The sequence below is a fragment of the Melopsittacus undulatus genome, chromosome 7 (assembly GCF_012275295.1).
Source record: "Melopsittacus undulatus isolate bMelUnd1 chromosome 7, bMelUnd1.mat.Z, whole genome shotgun sequence".
Lineage (NCBI taxonomy): Eukaryota > Metazoa > Chordata > Aves > Psittaciformes > Psittaculidae > Melopsittacus > Melopsittacus undulatus.
This window is the reverse complement of record NC_047533.1, coordinates 26,090,423-26,113,694: the sequence shown is the minus strand read 5'-3', so window position 1 is coordinate 26,113,694 and position 23,272 is coordinate 26,090,423. Positions and strand designations below refer to the sequence as shown.

The 23,272-nt window shown below is 37.9% G+C and overlaps 1 protein-coding gene across 1 annotated transcript; it reads right to left on the bottom strand.

Annotated features, from left to right (window-relative positions):
• Positions 1 to 2,416: 2,416 nt before the first annotated feature.
• Positions 2,417 to 20,979, bottom strand: GUF1 (GTP binding elongation factor GUF1). Its single transcript, XM_005149103.3, has 17 exons — positions 20,471 to 20,979; positions 19,364 to 19,475; positions 17,041 to 17,189; positions 16,756 to 16,836; positions 15,978 to 16,055; positions 15,656 to 15,739; positions 15,092 to 15,156; positions 13,610 to 13,813; positions 11,945 to 12,084; positions 10,577 to 10,700; positions 10,070 to 10,202; positions 8,409 to 8,552; positions 7,774 to 7,907; positions 5,878 to 5,979; positions 4,556 to 4,675; positions 3,700 to 3,736; positions 2,417 to 2,764 (listed from the first exon to the last, which is right to left on the bottom strand). The coding sequence occupies exons 1-17, from the start codon at positions 20,819 to 20,821 to the stop codon at positions 2,627 to 2,629; spliced, it is 2,196 nt and encodes a 731-aa protein (XP_005149160.3). The 5' UTR covers positions 20,822 to 20,979; the 3' UTR covers positions 2,417 to 2,626.
• Positions 20,980 to 23,272: the final 2,293 nt, after the last annotated feature.

Sequence of the window (23,272 nt, the reverse complement as noted above, 5' to 3'; positions counted from 1 at the left end):
AGTAGATTGAACAAGCACAGATTTAAAACAGGCTTTCAGGTTTAAGACTCAACTTTCGCACTTGCATTCTTGACACCATAACATTGTGGGGTAGGAGTAACTGACTAGACCGTGTTTCAGGAGAATGCTGTTAGATGTGGCATGTAACCCACAAAATGCATTGTTAGGTTTGTCATTCTTAGTGTTCACAGTTAAGACTTTATGTAATTAACATTTGTGTTACAAGAAGTGAGACTAAAAATAACCTTGAGTTAGGTTGCTATTAAAGAAATTCAGGTATGTTTTTGTCTTAGTGATATGATCCCCCTTGTGCCAAAATTGGGAATGCTGTTGAAACAATATAACTTAGGGTTAAACATGAGTGTAAGTCTATAGCTTTTATATCCCTCTGCTTGTAAAAGTCTTTCTTCCTTGCAACTCCTTGTTTTTGTTTTTTATTCCAAAGCACCTTTCAGACATCTGCTGTCCTAGGCAACTGTTCCAACTTGTCTTTTGTGCTCTCTCAAGATGTACAAGACCACTGAATGGGCATCTCTTTTCCTTTTGTAACTACTGTAACTTCTGTGAAGCACAGGCCCATTTAAATACTGGTACGGTAGTACCTGTACTCACCTGAATGGAATTAAGGCTGTTTCTGCCTCTTTCCATGAATAGTCTTCATTTCTCCAGTTTCTGTTGTTAAACAGAGTTCTGTTATAGGCTCTGTAAACTCACTGCTTCAGTGTTTGTGGGTTTTGTTGGGGGTTTTTCTGTGGGTTTTTTTGTTGTTTGTTTGTATTTGGGGTTTTTTTTATGCTACTACCCTGGTTTTATCATTTTAGACCTTAAGATACTTCCAGTTACTTTCTTATGGAATACCAATTCTTCAGTGACAGTACCTTCCAAATTTGTCAGCTACTAAAAATAAGTCAGTCCTGTAAGTTACATTAAGTTTTACCTGTTACCCTGCAACCCATCATTAAAACCCATGTTTAATGGGTTAAAAAAAATTAAATTAAAAACCATCATTAAAAAATGCAAAAGCATATAAGTTTGTAAGTAAGTCTTAAGTTACTGGATCTTGGGCAAATAAGTAAGTTGCAACAGCCTGTCACATCTGCTCCACATGACTAAATAGAATAACATTATTTTTTGTCAAAAGCTAAATTACCAGTTCATTTAAGTCCTTGCTCTCAAACCTGACATCATGTACAAATCCTCTCAAAACCAGACTATAAATTTTATTCTTTTTTGCTTCCGATGCCTAGAATAAGGCTGAAAGGCTGAGTTCTTCCATTCTCATGGCAGCTTTATCCATGCATGTCACTTTCATTTAATTAGGTAACATATCTGATGTGTCATACTCAGTGACTTTATGAAAGATTTACTATTTGGATACTCTCTAGTTTACCTTTAGTTCTGCCTTATTCCTCAGGCCAAAGTCAGTAGTTTCTCTCTTTTAGGTCTATTTAAAGAGAAAGAGGGGGGAATAATACTGCTTTTAGTTCCTCTTTTACTGCATATTACTGTATCTTCATCTTTTTTAAGCTAGCATTCCTGCTACCGTTTTTTGGGGGAGGAATAATAATGTTAGCCTTTATTCACATAACCATCTTTCTTCAGGATCACTAGTAGCAGCAGTAGCTTATATACCTTTGTTAGAGATCAGTATACCTTGTTCACATCCAGATCTTTGGATTTTAGATTATTGTTTTAGTACAGCTGAAACAGCTTCAAATAAAAAAGAAAAATCACCACTTCAACACACCAGGCAAACAACAAACCACTACATTATTAGGATTCCTTTCCTCCTCTTTCTGCAGACTCGGGAGTAAGATATGTTGAAAGGAAACTTCTGAATTGTCCTATTCTAATTCCATCCCTCCACAGTTTTTCACAATTGATCCGTGTATTCTGGCTGAAATAAAAGAACTAGGTTATGATTAATATCAAACTGTAGTTACAAGTCTAAATTTAAGAACAGCCTTTCCTCGTGATTGATCGTACTGGTGGAGCAGTTACATGTCTTGTGCTTTAATATATTAAAACTTGACATTACTTCAGAGCCTAGTGCAGCAAAGCTGTATTACTGGTACACTGACACACTTGAACAAGTTTAAAATAAATAGTGTGGTACATTAAAAAGAGTTGTCATTAATTTTTCCTGATGTTATTTCCCATTATCATCATGATTTCCTGACAATAGCAACTTCAGAAAGTAAAATAGGAAGTAGCTTGGTATTTTTGTGGCAACAGTTCAGACTTTTTTTTGATAATAACAAAAAAGCAGCAGTGTTTGTGTATACGTACCCTTCAGTTATTTTTATAAACTTTTTGCCACATTGTTCCTGTTCTCTCAGACTTGCAATGCAAAAATAAAACAATTATTTTAAAATTGCATGTTAAAAGTATGAAAACAATACAATGGAAAGTATGATTCAGTCAAGCCAAATTAAATAACTTTAATTTCATAATAATCTACAAATACCTGTACATTTTAAGTATAAAGTCCTTTCAATTTATGTTCCCCTATATACTTAATTTACACCATTTAAAGTCAAATATGTTCCCTCAGAGTGATACATTAGCTCATTACACTACTGTCTACAAAATGTTGAGAGAAGAATTAGCTGCATGTCACTGATGTCTACTTGTCAGGTTCTCTCTTTAAAACACGTATAAAGGCATCTCTTGGTACTTCCACATTGCCAATTTTTCTCATCAGCTTCTTCCCTTCTGCCTGCCTCTTTAAAAGCTTCATTCTTCTTGTAATGTCTCCACCATACTATGAAAAGGAAAAATATTGTAGTGAGATTAAATAGAATTCAACTACAGTCTACTTTAGGACTTAAAGATGGCCAGAAAATCTAGTTATATTATGACAAAAGGTTATTTTATACTCCAAGTAGTTCCGACAGGCCACTACTTAAAAAGAAAAATGAGCAAGTAAGCATATTCATTTGGACAGGTGAGGGTTGAATTCGGTTACCTAAGTATGTGCTTTCACATAGCCCTGTCTGACATTAGACAAAACCTCTAGGATATCCAAATTCCCTCCAAAGAGCAGCAGCTTGCCAGCTCAGATACACTGGGGCATCTTACTAGCCCTCGGTGCTTAGGTGCTAGGTAACTGAAATTAATTCAGCATTGAACAAACACCATCCCATGTACGTGCCTATCAGAAGAATTCTGTAGGAGCTGTGAGAAAGGGACACTATTTTTTTCAAACGTGTTAGAGAGCTAAACACAAGGTGGGCAAGTAAGAAGCATCACAGTTTTACTACAGCTTTTTCAAGTCTTGTTGACAGTCAGCTATTGCAATATTTAAGACCTTCTCACAATACACTACTGGAAAGCCAAGTAAAAGTCTAATCACAATCCAGTCTCTAAAGAAGTATGTGTATGATTTCTTAAATCACCTGCAGAAAAACAACATAGGAAATAAGTGAAGTTACAGTAAATGTGTGTCTACACATGTGTATCTACAACTTTTAGGAAATGGTGAGGAGACAGGAGTGAACACACACGACTTGAGTTCATTCTAAGTGTGTAATTTTGAAAAAGCCATTACTTTTATATCCCTTAATACCCTGCTGACACTTAAGAGCACAAGCAGAATGTGTCTTTGGTGGGATTCTAGAAGAAAGGCCTATCACATTAGCAGGACTCTTAGGCTTATAAACATCAGCAACATAAACAAAAAAAGGAAAAAATACTTACACATTTTGCCACAACATTTTTTCTGTAAGCTTTCAGCCTGTTAACATAAATACATTAACACATTAGCACATCTGTATGTGGAGCTAAACACTGAGTCATCAAAATTCTAAGTGTTGCTTTTCTGCAAGTTTTGTAAGATGCACTGGAATTACGATATTTTGTGTACAGAAGATGAGGTTCTAAGCAGAAGACTGACCAGATTTTTCAATTCTAGAAATATTCCTTAGGGTGTGTCATATGTACATAAAAGTTACAGTCTTGTCTTTTCATCCAGGATTTCTGCTATGATTCACAGTAAGTGTTATGTATTTAGAGATACATACACACAAATTCTTAGAGCACCCCGGCTTGGGTCTCTGCCACAATTTAAATCCTGTTTAAACAGCAACAGCAAAAATGTGACATTATGTTCAACTTGCAACACACTTCCTTTGGAACAGAGCAGTTCAGTTATTTTTTTCTGCTGACTCTCCCAGGGATGAACCTATTCCAAAACTAGCTGGGCTTCTTTTTTTTTTTCAGTAGAAAGAAACTTTTTCCACTGCCAAAGAGGAAGTGGACACGTGGGTGGTGCCAGTTGTACTCAATGCACTAACTGCAATGCAGACCACAGGCAATTTAAAATACTTTTTTTCCCCAATTAAATTCATACAAAGCCCTTAGGTATAGTCACAGCTCAACTGCCTTTCTTTCCCCTGCCCCCAATAGGTCCCAGCAGCATATACAAGAAAAACAGTTTACAGTAAAATACTGTAATATACAAAACTATTTAGGTGAGAAACTTAAAAGTCCAAATTTTAGATTATCTTAAGATAAAAAAGGGGAGGAAGGAGGGAAACAGATGGGCTTCACTTACGTTTCTCTTGCAATGATTCTCTTGCCAATAGCAGCCTGAATGGCTATTTCAAACAACTGTCTAGGTATAGCATCTTTTAAACGTTCACACAAGAGCTTACCAGTAGCATATGCCTTATCACTGAAAAAGAAAGTTACCGGTATTTTCAGAAAGCCATACAACCCTCAAAATACACCCACAGACCAAACTGATAAAAGGATTTGAGTAGAGGTTTTCCTCTTTATAACACAAAAGATAAAGCTGATCAGATCATAATTTTACATCTAATAACTGGTCACCATGTATCATCTGCTTCATACAAACAGGTGACAGGACTGGATTAATAGAAGTTCTTCTTTAAAATATTTACAATAAACACCCTGATTACACCTAAATTACACAAACCATTAACACCTGCATTACCACAAAAATATTGTATTTAGTGCTCAAATTGACAAAGGGAGGTAGATTTTTTTTTTTAATTATGGTATGTATTCTCTTATTGCATCTGGGCTGCATCAAAAGGAGCATGACCAGCAGGTCAAAGGAGGTGATCCTGCCCCTCTACTGTGCTCTTGTGAGACCTCACTTGGAGTATTGTGTGCAGTTCTGGTGTCCTCAACATAAGAAGGACATGGAACTGTTGGAACAAGTACAGAGGAGGGCCACGAGGATGATCAGGGGACTGGAGCACCTCCCATATGAAAACAGGCTGAGAAAGTTGGGGCTGTTCAGCCTGGAGAAGGCTGTGTGGAGATCTCATAGCAGCCTTCCAGTATCTGAAGGGGCTACAGGGATGCTGGTGAGGGACTATTCATTACGGACTGTAGTGATAGGACAAGGGGTAATGGGTTCAAACAAGGGGAAGTTTAGATCGGATATAAGGAAGAAGTTCTTTACTGTGAGACTGGTGAGGCACTGGAATCGACTGCCCAAGGAAGTTGTGAATGCTCTGTCCCTGGCGGTGTTCAAGGCCAGGTTGGACAAAGCCTTGGGTGACATGGTTTAGTGTGAGGTGTCCCTGCCTATGGCAGGGGGGTTGGAACTACATAATCCTAAGGTCCTTTCCAACCCTAACTATTCTATGATTCTGTGATTCTATTTTTCTATTACAAAATGCCCCTCTTTTTCAGATAATTTCCAAAAGTGGCAATGTGGCAAAAGCCTCTTGTTTTTATTTGTATCTGTCATCTACTAGTAATACATTTGTAAGTCAGTCATTTAGAATCATTTAGTTTGGAAAATACCCTGAAGATCATTGAGTCCTATTAACATGCAATGAAAATACTGTATATTAATTGGAAGTCTTTATTTATTTGGAATAGAGAATCCAGTAAACCTACCTGTGTGTGATAGTTGCCAGTTCTTCAACTGGATTTCCATTTAGAAGAATATCCATTTTGATGAGGTCTGCTGCCTGGTATCCCGCATCTTCATAATCAAAACTAAATGAAAACAGTTTAAAACTTAGCGAAGATTTTGTAGAAGTTATATTCTGCACTCTTTTTTCCATGAATTTTAAGTTAAAGACACATGACTTAATAAAACACTTGAACTTTTTTATAAAATAGAAGAACCGTTTTTATAGTCCCTTAATATATATCTCCTTTATGCAAGACTTGACTAGAAATTTACTGCAGATAGATCTCATCTCCAATGCAACAGAAGACATCATCCACTCTTCCAGCCTACTGAGCAAGGTAAATGAATTTAAAATTCCACATGCTTAATGCAGTTACTTAAAGAGTATATTCAAATACTTATTTTCTATCAGCTGGAAACTTCAACACAGCTTTTGAACAGTAAATAGCCTTCATGTCAGAGAAATCAAACATAACACCCTGGATTGTTTTCATCCTCTCATTTCAGAGACTATTTATATGACCCCAATTATCATTCTCTCTGACAACTAAGGTTTCTTCTTCGTTTCCAAACCATATTTGTCCTTTGGCAGGTATGGGCCTTGCTGTCTGTGTATCAGTTTGCAAAAATTCTTAAAATATAGGAGATGTGTATCTTATATATCTGCATCTTGTATGGAAGTATAAATGTGGAGAATGCCAGTACCACTAATTTGGTCAGATCTGAAATACCATAACAGAGGGGAAAAAGAAAATCCTCTGTATTTGAAAGTACTTCTATCTTAACAGGTTTAATAAACCATAGTTGTGTAAATATAACAGAGGTATGATTATTGAAAGCATTAAATACAGTAACAAAATTAGGGAGTCAATTAGGAAATAAAAATCAAGAAGTAACACAATGCAACACTATCACACCCAAATCAAAGGAAACACAGCATAATTCTACCCAAGAGATAGCTTCCTGATAAACAGGCTGGTTTTCACTTGGTTGGACAGCTGGATCCTGAGAGAAAATTCAAGATCTTCATTCCCCCATTTCTTCTACCTGTCCTTGACTCTCCACTTTTGCTTATGCTTCTACTGCAAACAGATATCTAAACTTGAGCAAAACACATCTTCCCTTTCATTTTTACACAAACTAAATTCAGACTCAATAAAATACAGTTTTATTCTTATAAAATTAATCATGTAATTAGGTATACCAGTTCCTGTCAAAATTTATCTTACTAACCACATCTCTACACACGTTTGTAAGAGCTTCTGTGACATAAAGCCATGGAGGCATAATGCCATGCAACATTAAGGCCCTTCACAAACAGCTGAGCATTGTTCTAGCCTTCGAATTCCCAGAATCCACCCACCACTGAAAATTCTGTCTCAAAATACAGATGATTTACTTTATTCCCGTAATAAAAGCATGTAAGTAAAGTGTTGTTTTAAATATAGTATGTGGCTTGGTTTTACTGGCTTTAAAGAATCAGTATTCTTTTCCAAGAGACAATAAATACAATCAGAAGTACAGTTTCAGTGATTCCTTCGATAGAAAATGCTCATTGTCACTTCAAGACAAGTAAGAACCATTCAGATCATGTAGACGAGTGAGTGCTGCTCTAGAGGGCATGTTTGAAAAATACATGCATCACTAAAGAAAATTATTATTGGGTAGTGATGCACTTTCAATGTTTCTCAGACTTACTTCCATCCATTTTCAGAGTGAATCTAATCCATTAAGGGTGAAGCTAGACTAGGTGTGCAGCACCACAATATTCTTCACTTGTGCCTTTCCATGTATTCTTCTCAAATCTTTTCTCATTCCCTCCCTCAGGATCCAGGGTACGGGGTGAAGAAGAGGGGGGAACAGAGGGAGGTAGTTACCTTGCATAACCAGAAGACAGAGACTTAAGAGCATCATAAAAATCCAACACAATTTCATTCAATGGAAAGAGGTATTTTAGCATAACCCTGTGTTCATCAATGTACAAGATATCCTTCTGGACTGCCCTACGATCCTAGACAAATAAAATTATCATTTCAGTTCCCCTTGACCAAAATTTGCACAAATACAAAGCAAATTAAAATAAACAACTATTCAGTTACACAAGAGAACTCCAGTACTTCAAGCCCGAAAGTAACTTTCTTAATGGTAGTTTGCTAAAGTCCTACAACAAATTGCAGCACTATAATAAATTAAGTGGTTGTAGCTTAACTGGACATATGACACAAGTCTATCCTCTCCAAAAGCTGAATTTCTGAAAATATTAACAGCTTCTGTTCACTGCTGCCTTTTAAATATATAATCATTTGTCCACATTGAAATTAGATTTCACACACACTGGAGTATTACATGATAGGACTTGCAGGCTCATCTTTCCTGCCAGGAATTCTTTTTAATAGATCTTTCAAAAGCATTTAGTAATTACTGTATTATTATCCAGCATCTAGTGTCTTCACTTTAAGTATGACACAAAGAACATAAAATGCAAATGACAATACTAAAACTATATACCAACCTGACACAAAACAATTATTTTCCCAATATATTCCTGAGGTGTTACAATGGTACCAAGAACAGTTGGCTCCAAATATTCTGATACTGAAATTTTATCAGGAAACTGAGCAGGGTTGATAATAGTAATCTCTGCTTTACCATGCTCCTGGAAACAAACAAACATACTGTGATTTTACAAATAAGTTAACGCAATAGCAAAGGAGACAAACAGGAAAAAATGCTAAAAAAATGTTTCACTGGTTTGGAACACCTGTGCATTATGTAACCTAAACTTATACCAAGCACAATTTTAGAAGGTATTTCTACACCACATATAGAAGTCCTTGATCAACATATCATTAAATAATATACAGGAAGATTATAGAAATTACTTTTCATTTGGGAAATGGTGGGGGGTTTTAGGCATTTTATTCAATGAATTTTAAATAGAAGTGCTTAGCACTGGGACTACAACCTAGCATTATCCATAGAAATGAAAAAAAAAAAAAACAACAAAAAAACCTTTCTGACTATCTTTCTCTTGCCTGTAAAGGAAGGATCTTCCTTCTTACTCCATCCTCGTTCTCTAAGGTGTAAAGCACAGGTTCAACAAAAGACCTGCTCTAAGTATTCTGGAGTTTGGTGAAGGGAATATTCTTCTCCAGATAGAACTTTGGGTTCAGGCTCCCTTACAGGCTTAAGTACACTTACAAATTAAGTTTTTTATTCCTGTGTGAGTGCTTTCATGACCTTTCCAGTTCATCATCCTGATATGGGCAGGAGTTATCCTTCCAAAGTAAGAATAAAAGGAAGGTCATGTTTCTTACTGTGTACATACAATTTCCCCACCAAAGCAAGTGATTATACTGCTTCCACAGACAAGCACCTACTTCCAATACCATCTGAAAATAATCCCACATCAGCAATCCAGAATCATTTATGCACCAAAGCTGCCAGCTGCTTCATTCATAGCTTCTACACTGCCTAAACAAGAAACCAAAATAACCTGAGAAAAAGGGTCTATACATTACAACTTCCAAGTATAGCAACCTTTCACATATGACCTGTTACTAATTTACAGATTTTATTTAGTGTTTAAAAGTACGTGTTAGATAATGACCAGTCCTATTTGCAGCCTCCTGTGTCAGCTGGTGCTCATAAGCCCTTATCTTTGTCTCAAACTCAAAACACAGTGATTTTATTTGTACCCAGTTCAGTGAAGTATGCAGATACCTGTTCACTGTAATCGGAGACTGACTTGTTTTCACCAGCCCCTGCCAGCCTACAGTAGCATTATAAGCTGTTCCTAAAAACACTGTTTTCTGATGGGTGAAACCTTAAAGATTATTTCACCTGCTTTAAACTCAGCCCAGTAAATATGCACTTAAAAAACACAGCAAGAAATGTGTCCTATATTCTCATTTTCAAGGGCAGATGTAAGACATAAAAAGAGAATGCTTGAAGTGGAATGAGGAAGGAAAGTTAAATTCTTAAAAAACAAAAAAAATCAAATATCCATTTCCATTTAAAAAAAAGTCCCTTTTAAGTTAAATACTGGTGTTTCTAATGTTTACCATAAAAGAAAGTACTAGCCTATATTTCGGGGAAAAAAAAGGTGTAAATGTTTATTACAGGAGGCTTTTAAGCTGCTCTTTACACAAAGCGATAATAAATTTAGCATACCTTTATCAACTTTGCTGAGGAGAGAATAGCTTTATATGGAACCGTAGGTGCAGTCAAAATAACAGACATGTTATACTCTTGCTCCAAACGCTGATTAAAGACTTCCATATGTAAAAGACCAAGGAAACCCAGCCTGGAAAAAAATATCCTGTTGGTAAAAGTATTTGTATATCCTCTGGAATGTTACAGTGGTTTGTTTTGTCTGCGGGGATTTTTTAACCTCCGGCTTGTTTACATTGCTAGCCTGGCAGTATCAGGCACAGCAACCAACTTCCAAATGATCCTACCATTCAACTGAGTCTTGGAAAACAAAAACTATCAAACACAACAAATTTCACACTCTGCACAAATAATGCAAGAAAATAAAATGTTTTTGATATTTACCATAATGAATTTGAATTAAAGGTCCTATTCTTTAATTCATTTTAGTTCTATCTTCAGTTGATTTAAACTTCCATTCTCAATTTAAGAACAGTTCCAAGCATGAAAGTAGTATAAAAGCCTAACCTCCATCCAGCTCCTAAGGCAAGGCTACTGTCACGATGAATAGTTACACTGGAGTCATTCAATGTCAGCTTTTCCAAAGCACTTTTGAGATTATTATATTCTGTTTGATCTACAGGATACATTCCTGTCAAAACATATCAGGTAGAAGTGATGTGACAGCTTCATTTTTGTGTGTACTTACCTTTCAAATATGCATCTTACAGTGAACACAGTAATAAAATCAGAAATAGCTCACTTTCTGTTCCAACTGTTATTAAATGTGAAAAACAACATAAGGGTTTTTTTAATTAGCTAAAAATGCCATGAAGTTTTAGATTACCTCACAATTAACATTCAAACCATAATGGTACGGACAGTGTATTCATCTAATCCTTCACAGTTGCGTAAAATGCACAACCGAGTATAACATTGTTTTGCAGGGATGCAGTGTAAACATACAATTTAAGTATAACTCAATAAGCACACTGATGTTCCTTCAAAGGTAAGAGTAAACAAAAAAAAGTGCCATTTCAAAGTTGCAAATGGTGGGTTTGTTTTTTTTTTAAATTAACATTAATTAAGCCAGCTGTTTGTGCAGTTACTGCCTGGAATAGGTTCTACTGTATCACTTTTCACATCACCATGTGTTCAGAAAGTGTAGATTACTCTACACCAAGCAGCAACACACATGTAAACCAAAATATTATTTACAGGATTACCCCTTTCTACATTCACTGACAGGTGACCTAATCTCCATGAGACAGTTCAAGTGAGTTTTGCATCTTCCTTCACCAGTCCAGAAAGTATTTTATAGAATTAGTTACTTTCTAAAGCCATCCTCCATAGCATTTGTAGTGGTTACTGAAACTGGCGGCAACATTTCTTCAGAACTATTAAAGCTTAAAAAGTCAAATATTTTACAGAATCATTCTCAGTATTAGCTTTGGCAGTTTATCATGTTTAACAAAAATGAAATAGTTGCTAAGTTTTCAAGGACTAAAATCTCAGTTATTATGGAAAGCTGATTATCAAGATGAAGAATTCCCAAAAATGTACTATTGTTTTTTTTTTGTAGCAACATTTTTTTCCAGCTTATCAAGAGTTTACTGCCGTTAAAAGCAATAATCACTACTAAAAATATATGTTAGACTTGTATTCATATAAGCCCAGTCTACAACTATTATTGATACTGTTAAATCAGAGGGAAAATTACACAAAGCTATGACATGCCTCTGTAGCTTAACTTTAGCTAAATTTCTGTTTAACTTCTCAGCTAAAATTTTGTTCCTCACAGCTCTAAATATTCATATATATTCTTTTAAAAGTTCTAATGGCTCTCTTTTGTTACTGGAAAAAAGTAATTCCACTTCATATCAGTTTACTTCTTACCTGCAAAAACCATTGGTTTCGCTGACTTAAAGCCAGGCAAAGGCTCCACTGGTTGTTTATACAAAAATAGCGTGTCTCCTACTTGGGCTTCTGTTACTTCTTTCATTCCAGCAATCACATAGCCCACCTGTCCAGCATATCTAAATAAAATTGGTGTTATATGGACATGGTTCTTGGCATTATTAGTATTTCCACTATTTTTCCTACTTGACTTAGCCCAGCTAGAAATTTTAATAAATAACCCCCATAAAAGCCCATACACAGTCCAGAAGTGAGACTTAAGCTATTTCTCCTCTGAGCTGTGAACTTTCTCAAGTAACTCTATTTCTGTTTCAGTTAAACAGCACATCTGTACCTCTAGATTTTTAATTCTGTGTTACTCCCAGTTTAAAAGCTGGAGCTAGAAGGAGCTTCTCACGGATCTAAGACAGAGAAGCCAGAACAGTTCTCTGGTGCCACTACAGCAAGTTTCGTATACTAAGAGGGAGAAACAATACACAAATGCCTTCCATCAGCACATAATGCTATTAGGAGAGGAATCCATGGTAGATAAAAAACAGAGAATACTGGGTTTTGATAGGATGGAGTTAACTTCAAAGCAGCGCTGTACAACGCTGTGTTTTCGATTTGTGACTAAAATGGTGTTGATACTATACCAATGTTTTCCCCATTGCTGAGTGCTGTTTGCACAGCATGAAGGTGTTCTCTGTTTCTCACTCCACCCCTCACAGCAAATAGGGTAGGGGTGGGCAAGAGACTGGGATGTGACACAGCCAGGACAACAGACTCAAACTGACCAAAGAGATATTCCAGGCCATGTAACATCAGTGTAGTTTTTCCAAGGTAGCCATTACTTGCATAATAGGAGGGCATCAGCCTGCTTGTGGGAGGTGGTAAGTTACTGACTGCTTTTGCATCACTTGTTTTTATCTTCTTTTTTTCTTTTTCATTCACTTATTAAACTGTCTTTATCTCAACCCATGAGTTTCTCCTCACTTTTGCTACTTCTTCAACTCTCTTCCCCATCCCACTTGGGTTGAGGGAGTAAGCAAATGGCTGGCTAGGAGCTTAGTTGCTGGCTGCGAGCTTAGTTGCTGGCTGGGTTCAATCCACCAGACCCAGTAACATAGGTTCACTGAGAATCTCCCAAGAAAGTAACTAACACATACTTGGATGCAAACACATAAAACTTCTCCACTAATTCTAAATACCTGTTTTAATTCCCACTGCTGCCATGAGAAGCCAGTTTCTGGAAGCTGTTGTATTCATGGATTTTATGTTTTTTACCCTCAAAATATGCTGTAGCAATAACTAAGATGGAGCCCCATTCCCTTCCACTCTCAAACAAGGTAGTTCCTAGAAATAAATTGGACAGCTGAATAAGAGTATCAGATGCAAAGTCTTAAAAAACCCTACCTGCCCACATGTTCCATGTACGATAGATGACAGAATGGCTTCTTCCCCCTACAGTCCCCAAAATTTCTGCCTCAGAATGCATTAAATTACAAGTAATCATAAAAAAAAACCAACAAAAAATACCAAAACCCACCACCAAAGAACTAAAATCCCAGCCACTCAAAGCAAAAAAAAAATTAACCAGAAATTCAGAATTTTATATCTTAGACCAATTTATGATTTGTTCCATGCTAAAATATTTTTACTTACAGCTTAAGTGTCGGCTGTTCATTCGGAGTCAGAATTCCAACTTCATTAACTTCATATCTCTTCTTTGTGTGTGCAGACACAATTTTATGCCCTTTCTGAATCTCCCCACCAAAGAGTGCAATGTTAGCTATGACACCTCGGTAGTGGTCAAAAGTAGAGTCAAATACTAAGGCTTTCAAAGGATCAGCAGTATTACACTGGGGTCTGTCACAAAAGAAAAAAATATAAACCCATATATTACATATTGCGTTTTTAAAATACTGAATGAACAAGCACTCCCACCCAAAAAAACCCTTCACAGAATCATAGAATACCAGGTTGGAAAGGTCCTCAAGGATCATCTGGTCCAATCTTTCTGGGAAAACGCAGCCTAGACAAGATGGCCCAGCCCCCTGTCCAGCTGAATCTTAGAAGTGTCCAGTGCTGGGGAATCCAAGGGTGCCTATAGGGATGCTGGGGATGGACTCTTTATTAGGGACTGTAGTGACAGGACAAGGGGTAACGGGTTAGAACTTAAACAGGGGAAGTTTAGATTGGATATAAGGAAGTTCTTTCCTGTTAGGGTGCTGAGACACTGGAACGGGGTGCCCAGGGAAGCTGTGAATGCTCCATCCCTCACAGGGTTCAGGGCCAGGTTGGACAAAGCCTTGAGTGACATGGTTTAGTGTGAGGTGTCCCTGCCCATGGCAGGGGGGTTGGAACTAGATGATCTTAAGGTCCTTTCCAACCCTAACTATTCTATGATTCTATGATTATTCCACTGGCTGACTGTTCTCACTGTGAAAAATCTTCCTTGTGTCCAATTGGAAACTCCCTGGGAGTAACTTGTACTGCACTGTATGCCTGTGCTGCACTCCTGGATTATGTTTTATCAGGTGCAAGACCTTAGAATTGTCCTTGTTGAGCTTCATGAGGTTCTCATTATCCACATCTTCCTGGAGGGTGGCTCTCCCTTCCAAAGTGTCCACTCCCCCACTCAGTTTATTATCATCAGCAAACTTGGTCAGAGTACACTTGATCACATCTTCCTAATAATTTATGAAGATACTAAAAAGCATTGTGGCCCAATATCAATCCCTGGTAGTCCTCATTAGGGGCAGGTTGCCAATTTGAAAAGGAGCTGTTTGACACCACCCTCTGGGTGCAACCAGTCAGCCAGTTCCCCACCTGCTGCACAGACCACTTGTCTAGACCATAATGTATCATTTTCTCTAGGAGAATGTGTGTAAACCCTATGAAGAGCCTTGGAGAAACCTAGGCAGACAACATTCCTTTTGGTCCTACATCAAGTGAGCAGGTTACTTTGTCATAGAAGGCAATCAGGTTTGTCAAAAACCAACATTAGATTTCTCCCACATCTCTTAAAATACTGACTTTAAATCAGATCAATATTAAGAGCAGAACTACTGCCAATGCTGTATAAATGCAACTCATGGTTTCCTAATTAACCTCAGAAGGCTTCATAATTAAATCAAGACTTACGGTGGAATCTTCTCAATGATCTTCTGAAGAACTTTTTCAACATTTGTTCCTTGTTTGGCAGAAATCTAAAACAAGTCCAACAACGATTTTATAAGAAGCATCTTACACTTATTCAGTATCTATTAGCATTATGTTTACTTAGTTTTAGTGGCCACAGATAATACTTCTATCCATAAAAACACTCTGAAGCACACTATAGAATGCTAGTACTCTGAAAGGTTTCTTTGATTATAAATTATTCTGGAACAAATATTTTCTCTCCTGCATAGCAATTACCATGGTACAAATTAAAATAATTTATGGGCCACAATGAGAAATAATGTAAAATCTATCTGATGTAATTCATCAAGACACACTATTTTTTTTAACAGAGATGTATGTTCTCCACTCTTCCAAGACACAAACTTTAAAGAAATTCACGTATGTCAAAAACAGGCAGAGAGATGGCACCCTGTTGATTTCCTACATGTCTTTCCTACATGTCCTTCATTAGCTACCAAGTAGATATAATTGTACAATGTTGTAAAATGTAACACCATGTTCTAAAACTTTAAGAGATCTTACCCTCACACATTCATCTGTAGGGATATCAAACACCTTCTCAATTTGTTTTTCAACTCTTTCAGGGTCTGCATGCTTCAAGTCAATCTGAAAAACAAACAACATTATCTTCCATATTATCCAGCACTGTAAATTTCAAATATACAAGTCAAGGAACCTTTAGTTCACAGCAATTACTATAAAATATTAAAGAAAGTAAATACACAAATTTCTTACTACACTCTGGTTGTTTTTCATTATGCAGTTCTATTTGAAGATACATTTCAATATTCTACACATTTAAACAATCCAACTATTTAATATGAAACTCTAAAACATTTATTACCTTATTTATGACAGGAATTATTGCAAGCTGTGCTTCAAAAGCAAGGTAGAAGTTTGCCACTGTCTGAGCCTGAATACCCTAGAAAATAAACATTATAAAAGTTTAAAATGGAATCTTCCTGAGTTTTGGTAGTACGGTTTGGTTTTTTCTTTAGGGATACTATACAATTTAAGATTACTTCTACCCATTTGGGGGATGGAAAATAAAGTCAAGGTTATTGATAATACACAGTGCTGAGAAAGAAAACAACATTCCTAATTACCATTTCACATAATCTGAATATAAGTAGACAAACTAATAATGCTATATGTGTGACCACTTACATGGAATTATTTATAGATATCACATTATTATGCATACATTATGCACCAAGTATATATTTTGTGTATGTTATTTATTTCTGAATAGCCAAGATTATAACAGGTACCTCAAATAGCAGATTCTTTGTTCACAACTATTCACAAATGGACTAAGACAAAGGGATGTTATCTTTAATAAATGATAACATGTTATTAAAATAGCATTTTAGTAATAACATTGTTATCTCCAGACTGCCATTTGCAAATTTCATATTCTGTAAAAAAGTAGGATCTGATTCTTCACTAATCCTCTGCTTTTACTGCTGTGTCTATAAACACACAAGTATTAGTCTCTAGATTTTTAAAACTCTTAACACTTTTCCTGCCACAAAATACTTCTGTGGAGACAAACTTTCTCTATAGCTTACTTAAAGAAATTACTTAAATTCTAAGTAGAAAACAAAAATTAAGAACTCTACCTCATTTGCATCCACTACAAGTACAACACCTTGGCAAGCAGACAGTGATCGTGACACTTCATAGCTGAAATCTACATGGCCCTGTGAAGAAAAAAAAATGCTTACAATTTCAAGTATTTCTAGAGTCTTTTGCAAAGATTTCTATATTATGATATTTTCATTTGTATATATGTTCACAGGTCTTATAAAAAAAAAAGAAACTGAATAAACACAAGAAGCCACAAAACTCCTACTAAATAGACATTTAGTTTTGTGCGACTTAAACATTGTTTATACTTAACTTACTGGTGTGTCAATAAGATTTAAGAGGTAGTTTACTCCTTCATGACTGTAAAAGAGAGATGCAGATTGTGCTTTAACTGTAATTCCTCTTTCACGTTCAACTTGCAGTTTATCAAGCACTTGCTTATTACGGGCAGTCTTAGAAATTGTTCCTAAAATTAAAAAAAACAACACGACCACAACAGTTTTCTTGCCTCATTTAGTAGATAAGCTCTCAAAATAAGTAATTCTCGAAAGTGTTATTAACCAGAAGAACATGGGACTTGCAGCTGCAGAAGAAGCTTGTCCATCTGATTAGGCTAAACTTAAGATTTTTATTTAAAAATAAAATTATGCCTCAACTCTTTAACATTTATGATTTTTTTTACATATAAAGTCATATATTAGAGAAGAGATTCAGAGCAGCCCTGTGGAGAAGGACTTTGGAGTACCGGCCAATGAGAAAATGCACATGAGCCAGCAGTGTGTGCTCGCAGCCCAGAAAGCCAACCATATTCTGGGCTGCATCAAAAGCAGCATGATCAGCAGGTCGAAGGAGGTGATCCTGCCCCTCTACTCTGCTCTCGTGAGACCTCACTTGGATTATTGTGTGCAGTTCTGGTGTCCTCAACATAAAAAGGACATGGAACTGTTAGAACAAATCCAGAGGAGGGCCACGAGGGTGATCAGAGGATTGGAGCACCTCCCATATGAAGACAGGCTGAGAAAGTTGGGGCTGTTCAGCCTGGAGAAGGCTGCGTGGAGACCTCATAGCAGCCTTCCAGTATCTGAAGGGGGCCTACAGGGATGCTGGGGAGGGACTACTCATTAGGGACTGTAGCGATAGGACAAGGGGTAACGGGTTGAAACTTAAACAGCAGAGGTTTAGACTGGATATAAGGAAGAAATCTTTACTGTGAAGGTGGTGAGGCACTGGAATGGGTTGCCCAGGGAGGTTGTGAATACTCTGTCCCTGGCAGTGTTCAAGGCCAGGTTGGATGAAGCCTTAGGTTTACTGTGAGGTGTCCCTGCCCATGGCAGGGGGGTCGGAACTAGATGATCTTAAGGTCCTTTCCAACCCTAACTATTCTATGATTTTATATAAAATACTTTCCTTAATAAGCAGGATATAAAACATCAGAGATTAAGAAGTAAGAGAAATTCCATCTGGTGCTAAATAATTTTGATGTTTAGAGCAATTTCACTTCCTACCATTGGAGAGCAGCTGCATGGCCCACAGTTCTAACCACTGCCAAGTGTAAGAGCATTATGAGAGAGCTCGACTGAATTCGAAACTCCATTCTATCACAGGCATCACGTAAAACTGCCCCTAGTGACACATAGGAGGTAACCATAAATAGTAACTTTTATCAAAAGCTTCTCTGCCTTGTTTTGGTTTGTTCACCCCTTAAATGAGAAAAAGTGAGACTCTCCAAAATTAATCTCCTCTTTGGAGATACAGCAATTGCTTTACAGCTTACCTTAGAGAACCCTCAATGGCAACCTCTCTTTCTCTCTTCCAAGGAAAGCCTAGTTTCAGAATCACTCACAGTTATGAAGATCCCTTAGCACTTCTGTTTCTCACTTTCAGTTTTAAAGGGATAGTTTTCCTTATCCTCAACAACAGAGAAATAAAAACACTGAAGTCCAAGAAGCACTCCAGTGAGAACAAAATAAATACCTCTGGAGATGAACGTAACACATCTTCGCTAACACTTAGAGTGAAGGAAAACACAAGTATATATATGGCTGCTAAGAATTCATGGAATTTACACTTACTGACAGTTATTCTACTCACTAAACCAACGCAGGGGTGTACATTTCTAAAGCTTACAATGCTGCATCTTCAAAGTATCAGCCTTAGTACACCAATGAGCACCACCACGAGAGGCAGCTGTTTAGAGTTCATTCACAAGAGGACATACGATTACTTTCACCTAAGTACAAGCAGCTGAATTTCCTGTTTCAACAACACTTGAAAACTACTCTATCCAGAGTACCTGGATGTGACAGGCTCCCTCCTTCCACTCCAAACACTGGTAGTAAATATCATAAACTTGCCATGTACTGGTCTAATGGAACACTGGGCAGGAGTAATAGGAATAGCATCTTAAACATGAAAGTACACTCCTTTTCAGTCTCTTTTTAAAGTACATACTTCCCTGAGTGAATTACACACTTCCTTCATATTCCCATCTGTAGCACTACACGACTGACAGCCCAAAAGTACTAGTTACCTGGCACTAGAAGAACAGAGATATTAGAAATTTTAGTAATAATTAAAGCTACAGAAACTTGCCCATCATCTTACATGTCAAGAAAAGGTAGCATGAGTGAGAACACTTACCTGTAATTTCCAACAGTCTGTCTGCTAGTGTACTTTTACCATGATCTACGTGAGCTATAATACTGAAGTTTCTAATGTTTTCAACAGGATATGTTGACATATCTAATTTTTCCTGAAAAACAGAAATTTATTTTCATAAACCATAGTTACAGTCTCTACGTACAATATGATGTGGCCTTTAGAAAAGAATTAACTCTTTTCTCCCTAAGAGAAAATAGACTGAATAGAGATACAAAAACGTAAATCATCATCAGTGTCTAAAATACTAGGATTTCACTTTACTCATACATACATATATAATTTGTTGCTCTGAATAATCAGCAAGTATGCTGTGAAACAGCAAGTGTTGTGAAATGTACTGGAAAATTTACAGCAGTTTCAAGTTTCTGAAACTGTTAAAACTTAACAATTAAGAAAACTGGATTCAAAGAACCATTACAGACATCATTCTTTACAAGGATGATAAGAATACAGTTACATTACCTAGCAGATCAGGTATCAGTGACCATATCATAAGAAGCAAGCAGACTTCGTGGAAAAGGAAACTACAGGTAACACTTATCTTGGCTAAATTAAAAAACAAAATGCAGAAAACCAGCCTGACTTCCTTGGTTCACACACAGAAAGATACAACGCTGAAAAACTTTCCTTTTTGTTACATCTGCTCATTCCAAGCAATATCACACTTTGAAGAAAAATAGCTTTTTTTGCTTTTCAAAGCTTTCAGCTTCAGGTACCAGGAGAACCCCCAAAGCAATCAGTTACACTTCACCTAAAAACTCTGATTTCAGACACACAGAGCTCATCTCTTACACAGGCTATGCATGTAGCCCCGGGAGAAGAGCAGGAGAAAACAAGCCCGGAGTTATCTGCTAGCATCAATACACGGCACTAAACAGCATTATCTGCCGTGTCCTTTGCAGGGTGCCTCGGCTTGGAGCAGCAAGTCTTGCTACGGCCACAGGCCCGCAAACGCCCTTATCTCCAGGGCGACACCACCTGCCTGGACAGGTCCCTCCTACACGAGGGCCCGCCGCCCGCCTTAGGGAACTCGCCGCAGTCAAGTTCGGGCTGGCGGGACGTCCCCCCACAGCCCTGTGGACTCACCTTGCCGGGAGAGCTGTACAGCCGTTCGCACGCCGCCGGCCCCGCGGGCAGCCAGGGCGGCAGGCAGAGAGGGGCTGCACACGGGCAGGGGCTCCGCAGACGGGCCCACCACATGGCCGTCCTGCCGGCGAGGGCCATGGCGCTCGGGGCTGGGCTGACCCGCTTACAGCGCGGGGGGGCGCTGGGCAGCCCTAGTTCGCATCGCGCCCGCCCCTCCTCACTCCCCCGGCGCGGGAACAGGCACGACCCCACTGCCCGACGCGGACTCGAGCAGCCGCGCCACTGAACGCATCGCCCCGCGCACCGGAAGTGCTCTCCCGGCTTGCGGAAGTGGCCGTAGCCCCGCGCCATTCCAGCGCCGGGGGTGGGTGTCCGCAGGGTGTCCGTGACAGAGGTGGGAAGGCGGTGCGTTAGCAGGGGTTGAAGTGACAGGCTGTACGGAGCATCCGCAGGTGTCACCGCCACCGAGCGGTGCCTATAGCGAGCACCTGTGAGCAGTTCCAGAAAACAACTGCAGAGGGAGCTAAAGCGCGTGTGCACTATAACGCATTGTGTCACGACATGCGCAGAAGGGCATAATCACAAAAATAGCTACGAAAGCAAGTTACTACAAACCAAATAAAGGTTGACCGAAGGTTGCGCTTGCCCTCCATATCTGTTCCTTAAAGAACCCAGACTTGCATTTGCACTGCCTGCACACCAAGCTAGCTGAATACAGCCAGCATTCAAGGAGGTTACTGAATGAACCTGTCTGCTGTGTCTTCATGCTGGAATTCGTTCTTGTCCTGTTGGCATGGAGTGAACACCTATGGAGTGAGTGCTGGTCCATGCAGGGAAACAGCAGTCCTTAATGTCAAGCTATTGGCAGGTCCACATAGTTTAGAATTCTGGCATGAAGAAAAGCAGGAATGGAACTGTGCTTCAATTATGACTTCTAGTCATGTGAACACAATACATAAGCAGTAAATTCAGACTGGTGGTCCATCAGGATAGAGTACAGTAAAAAAGACAAAGCCATCTGTCTTTAACTTCACTTTTCACCTTGGATAAATATATGAAGCAAATATTAATATTTTTGATCACTGTGCTTTAAGCTCCATATGCAATAGAACACACAGAACAATTAAGGAAAGATGTCCGGATCAACAGAATGTAAAAGTATCTATGGGACAGCAAATCAGTAGCATAAACATGAATTTTCAAGTGATTCATTTACATGTCAAAATGTGATGGATGTATGTATGCAGTTAACATTTCCTGTACTTCTAAAGCCATTAGTTATAATGAGGATAAACTGAATGTACCTATCATTAGCTATATTGAGTAGCATTAAAGCCAACCACATAAAATGGTAAAATCAAATATTTACAGATTCATGACTGAAAACATGAAAACAAAAGAATGAATTTCTTGTCTGATTCCCAAATATTTATGGCTAGTTATGAATGCAGCATTGAACATCCTATTAGTAATTATTTCAGCTGAAGAATTAATTAAATTCTGTTGATCGGTTGATTCTGCAAATCAACCAGTGTTATATATTATTTCCTGGAAGTTGTGTTCAACACAAGCAAGTATTTTCCCTGACTGACACGGTGTCATAGCCTGAGTTTTAACAGTACCTGTATGTTTTCCCATAAACTGACAAAATTGCAAAAGTAAGCATTTGCACAATCAGTTATCTCAGTCATCTGCACAACTTCTTAACTATGTAACTGTGTGACAGTCACACAGAATGGAATAGCTTACCATAATGCACTGAATAATATATATGGTATAGAAGCATTTCCCCCATGGCAAAATTTAAGTTGCTAAAGTGCAACTAAGATTTCTTAGTGTAATATATACCCATGCAAGCACAAGGCCAAGCAGGTTGGTAATCAGTGAAGCAAAGCACAACAGAGAGTGTATTGCTTGCTCTTCAATCAGCAATGCACCTCATTTGGAAGCAATTTTTGCTAGCACTGTGAGATTATAGAAATAAAACCAGAACAAGATTCCATGTGGTGCTGGGAAAAAAAAAAAATGGTGGGGTGAGGGGGGAAGGGGAGGGAACATTTCCTTATTTAATTTGTTTCTGTAACAGAAGCTGTGTAAACGAAATCATAGATTTCTATTCTTCACCAGTAGTTACTGTGCAAATGGAATAGCTGTGACAAAAGCTTTTCCTGTCACTGGGAAGTGCTGCTGCCAGCAGAAGTGAAAGGAGAATACATTCTCTAAAGATAATTTTATAAAGGTATTTATTATGAAGATAAGCAGGAATTTTGCCTTTCTGTATAAGGTATTCTCCTAAGCGAAATTCACAGGCTTTACATTGAATGTACTGAATTACAGGGACAAAATTTACTCTGGAATAAAGATACTAGGCAAACAAGCAAACAAAACCAAGGCCAGTGAATTTCAGCCTTGAAACTCCTAAACTAAATATGTTATAAAAGAGGTCACTAACACTCATCTTCTAAATACATGTCTATGTGGCAGAGTGAGGTGCCTGAGCATCTGAATTAACTTACCTGCTCTGCCTGTTTGTTAACCAATTATGAGTCATGCAATTTTCCTCAGGTTATCTTTTGGGAGGACAAAAACTAGTAAATCTTTTTCCTTGCTTCCTTCTTTCCTTCCTTTCTTATTTTCCACTGTTCTTGGAAGTGTTCAAAAATCATGTAGATTAGGCCCTCAGTGATATGGTTTAGTGGTGGTCTTGGCAGTCATGGGGTAATAGTGGGACTTGATGATCTTAAGGTCTTTTCCCACCTACTTGATTCTATGATAGTAAAGGGATAGCAGTGATTGGAGTTC

Coding starts and splice junctions, on each gene's coding strand:
- GUF1 (XM_005149103.3), bottom strand. CDS start 20,821: ATGGCGCGGGGCTACGGCCACTTCCGCAAGCCGGGAGAGCACTTCCGG. Junction 16,837..17,040: donor TAAATCTTATTGACACACCA/GTAAGTTAAGTA, acceptor TTTTCTTCACAG/GGCCATGTAGATTTCAGCTA. Junction 3,737..4,555: donor AGAATCATTGCAAGAGAAAC/GTAAGTGAAGCC, acceptor TTATGTTAACAG/GCTGAAAGCTTACAGAAAAA.